Raw genomic sequence first — 2299 nt, 5'->3', positions numbered from 1 at the left:
CTGCTGCTGCTGCAGGCTGCTGCTGCCCCCGTCACAAGCTGCTGCTGCTGCTGCTGCTGCTGAAGCAGCAACGTGAGCGCCGCTCAGCTCTGCTGCCAGCAATGTTTGCTGCTCCGGCGTGTGCAGCGAAGTGTCCGAATGGTAAGAAGGGGCCCCGCCAAATAAACGGCTGAATGCTGCAGCAGCAACAGCAGCAGCAGCAGCAGCAGCAAATGAGAAGTGCTGGCCGGAGCCAGAACAAGAGCAACAGCAGCAGCAAGAGCAGCAGCACCAAAGAACCGTCCACAAGTGTTTGACTGCGGGCGTCGCTGCCCTTCGTGCTCCACCAGTAGTAGCAGCAGCAGCAAGAGCAGCAGCAGCAAGAGCAGCAGCAGCAAGAACAGCAGCAGCAGCAGCAGCAGCAGCTGACTCTTGCTGAGTCCTGGTTCCTGCAGCTGCAGCGCAGCAGCAGCAATGGCAGTGGTGGCTGCTTCTTGCTGCGTGAGCATTCGCCGCTGGTCAGCGAGCGTGGGCACTCCAGTGCTTTGCTGCTCTGCTGCTGCTGCTGCTGCTGCTGCTGCTGCTGACGGCTGCAGCAGCAAGTGCAGCAGCTGCGGATCTGCTTCCCTCGCGCGGCTCTCGTCTTTAAAAGTGGCTTGCAGCCACTGCAGCAGCGAAAGCCGAATTGCGTCGGGGTCCCGCAGCTCCTGCGTTCAAACCCTAAACCCTAAACTCTAAACCCTAAACCCTAAACCCTAAACCCTATACCCTAAACGTTAGGGGATGCGGTGCGCGCTGGGCACCGGCCAATCAAACAGCTGTGAAGTCGTTTTGCTTTGAAAAACGAACAGCCACATCTTGAACCCTAAACCCTAAACCCTAAACCCTAAACCCTAAACCCTAAACCCTCACCCCCTGCACGTTGTGGCGAAGGTTGGGGCTGAACAAGACGACCTTCTTTTCCCCTGCAGCCAAGCAAAGCAGCAGCAGCAGCAGCAGCAAAAGCAGCAGCTGCAGCAACAGCAGCAGTTAGCGAACTGCAGGAGGGCCAGTGCATGCGCTCCTTATGCTGCTACTGCCTACAAGGGTTTAGGGCGCAGAGTCTAGGGGCTAGGGTTTAGGGTTTATGCTGCTGCTGCCCGCAAGGGTTTAGGGTTTAGGGTTTACTAGAAGTCTCGCTCGGGAGCTTCTCGCAGGCTCGGAGGTAAATAGCAAACGGCGCAACAAAGTTGCAAACCAAAGAAAAAAACAGAGAAGTCCAATTCAACACGCCTGCACCACAAACCCTAAACCCTAAACCCTAAACCCTAAACCCTAACCCTAAACCCTAGACCTTAAACCCTAATCAGCCCGCAGCAAAACGCCCCCTTTGGCGTCTCGTGAATCGCAAGGCGGGGCCGCCGCGCGCGAAGCCCTGCACGCTCCTAAACCCCAAACCCTAAACCCTAAACCCTAAACCCTAAACCCTAAACCCTACCTGCAGTGGACTGGGCATTCATGAGGGTCCAGGACCCCAAAAAAGGCGCCACTGCGCCAATCCAGAAGGCCCAGCGTTTGCTGCAGACTCCGCTGTTGACGAGGTTGTAGCGCGTGGCTATGCAGTACACCAAGATGCCTGCAGCAAACCCTAAACCCTAAACCCTAAACCCTAAACCCTAAACCCTCGGCCCCAGGCCCTGCACCCCGCGGCGCAGCTGCTGCTGCTCGGAGCTCCCGCTGCAAAGGCCGCGACGGGTGTGTCGGAAAATAACACAAACAGAGATTCTGCTGAGGGAACCCCAAACCCTAAACCCTAAACCCTAAACCCTAAACCCTAACCCTAGGCTTAAGTCCGTACCGGGAAGAATAGTGAAAAGGTCAAAAGCAAAGATGGCCAGCTGCGCAAATACAGGCGTGCCGCTTGAAGCCAACATCTCCTGCAAACCGCAATCCCAAACCCTAAACCCAAAACCCTAAACCCTAAACCCTTGGCCTTGTCTACTGAAGAAGCTGTGCTTTCAAGGAAGTCCCCGGCCAGCCAGCTGAGCTAATCAGGGAACCGCGATTAGGGTTTAGGGTTTGCCGAGAGTTCAGGGCTGGGCACCGCTGGCGAGGGTTTAGGGTTTAGGGTTTAGGGTTTGTCTACCTGCAGAATGTTGTCGGACGAGACAGCAGGGTAAGCCGCTGCGAGCAAAAGGCCGAAAAGAAAATAAATGGCCCCGCAGAAAGTAGTGCTTCTCCAAATGGCCCTTTCAATCTGCACGCAAACCCTAAACCCTAAACCCTAAACCCTAAACCCTAAACCGCAGCCGCCCCTCTCTACGGCTGCTGCAGCTGCCCG

The 2299-nt window shown here is 56.2% G+C and overlaps 1 protein-coding gene across 1 annotated transcript; it reads right to left on the bottom strand.

Moving 5' to 3' along the window:
• Positions 1–409: 409 nt before the first annotated feature.
• On the bottom strand, positions 410–2215 carry ETH_00035510 (uncharacterized protein; the record flags this gene model as incomplete). The annotated part of the gene is made up of 6 exons (XM_013379827.1): positions 410–686; positions 892–944; positions 1147–1251; positions 1457–1594; positions 1817–1895; positions 2105–2215. Coding segments are annotated over 6 exons (763 nt in total), but the record flags the coding sequence as incomplete, so codon positions are not given.
• Between the last annotated feature and the right edge of the window lie 84 nt (positions 2216–2299).

The sequence above is a fragment of the Eimeria tenella genome, genomic scaffold (assembly GCF_000499545.2).
Source record: "Eimeria tenella Houghton genomic scaffold, Eth_scaff4040, whole genome shotgun sequence".
In the NCBI taxonomy this organism is placed as follows: domain Eukaryota; phylum Apicomplexa; class Conoidasida; order Eucoccidiorida; family Eimeriidae; genus Eimeria; species Eimeria tenella.
This window is presented reverse-complemented; position numbering and strand designations above follow the sequence as displayed.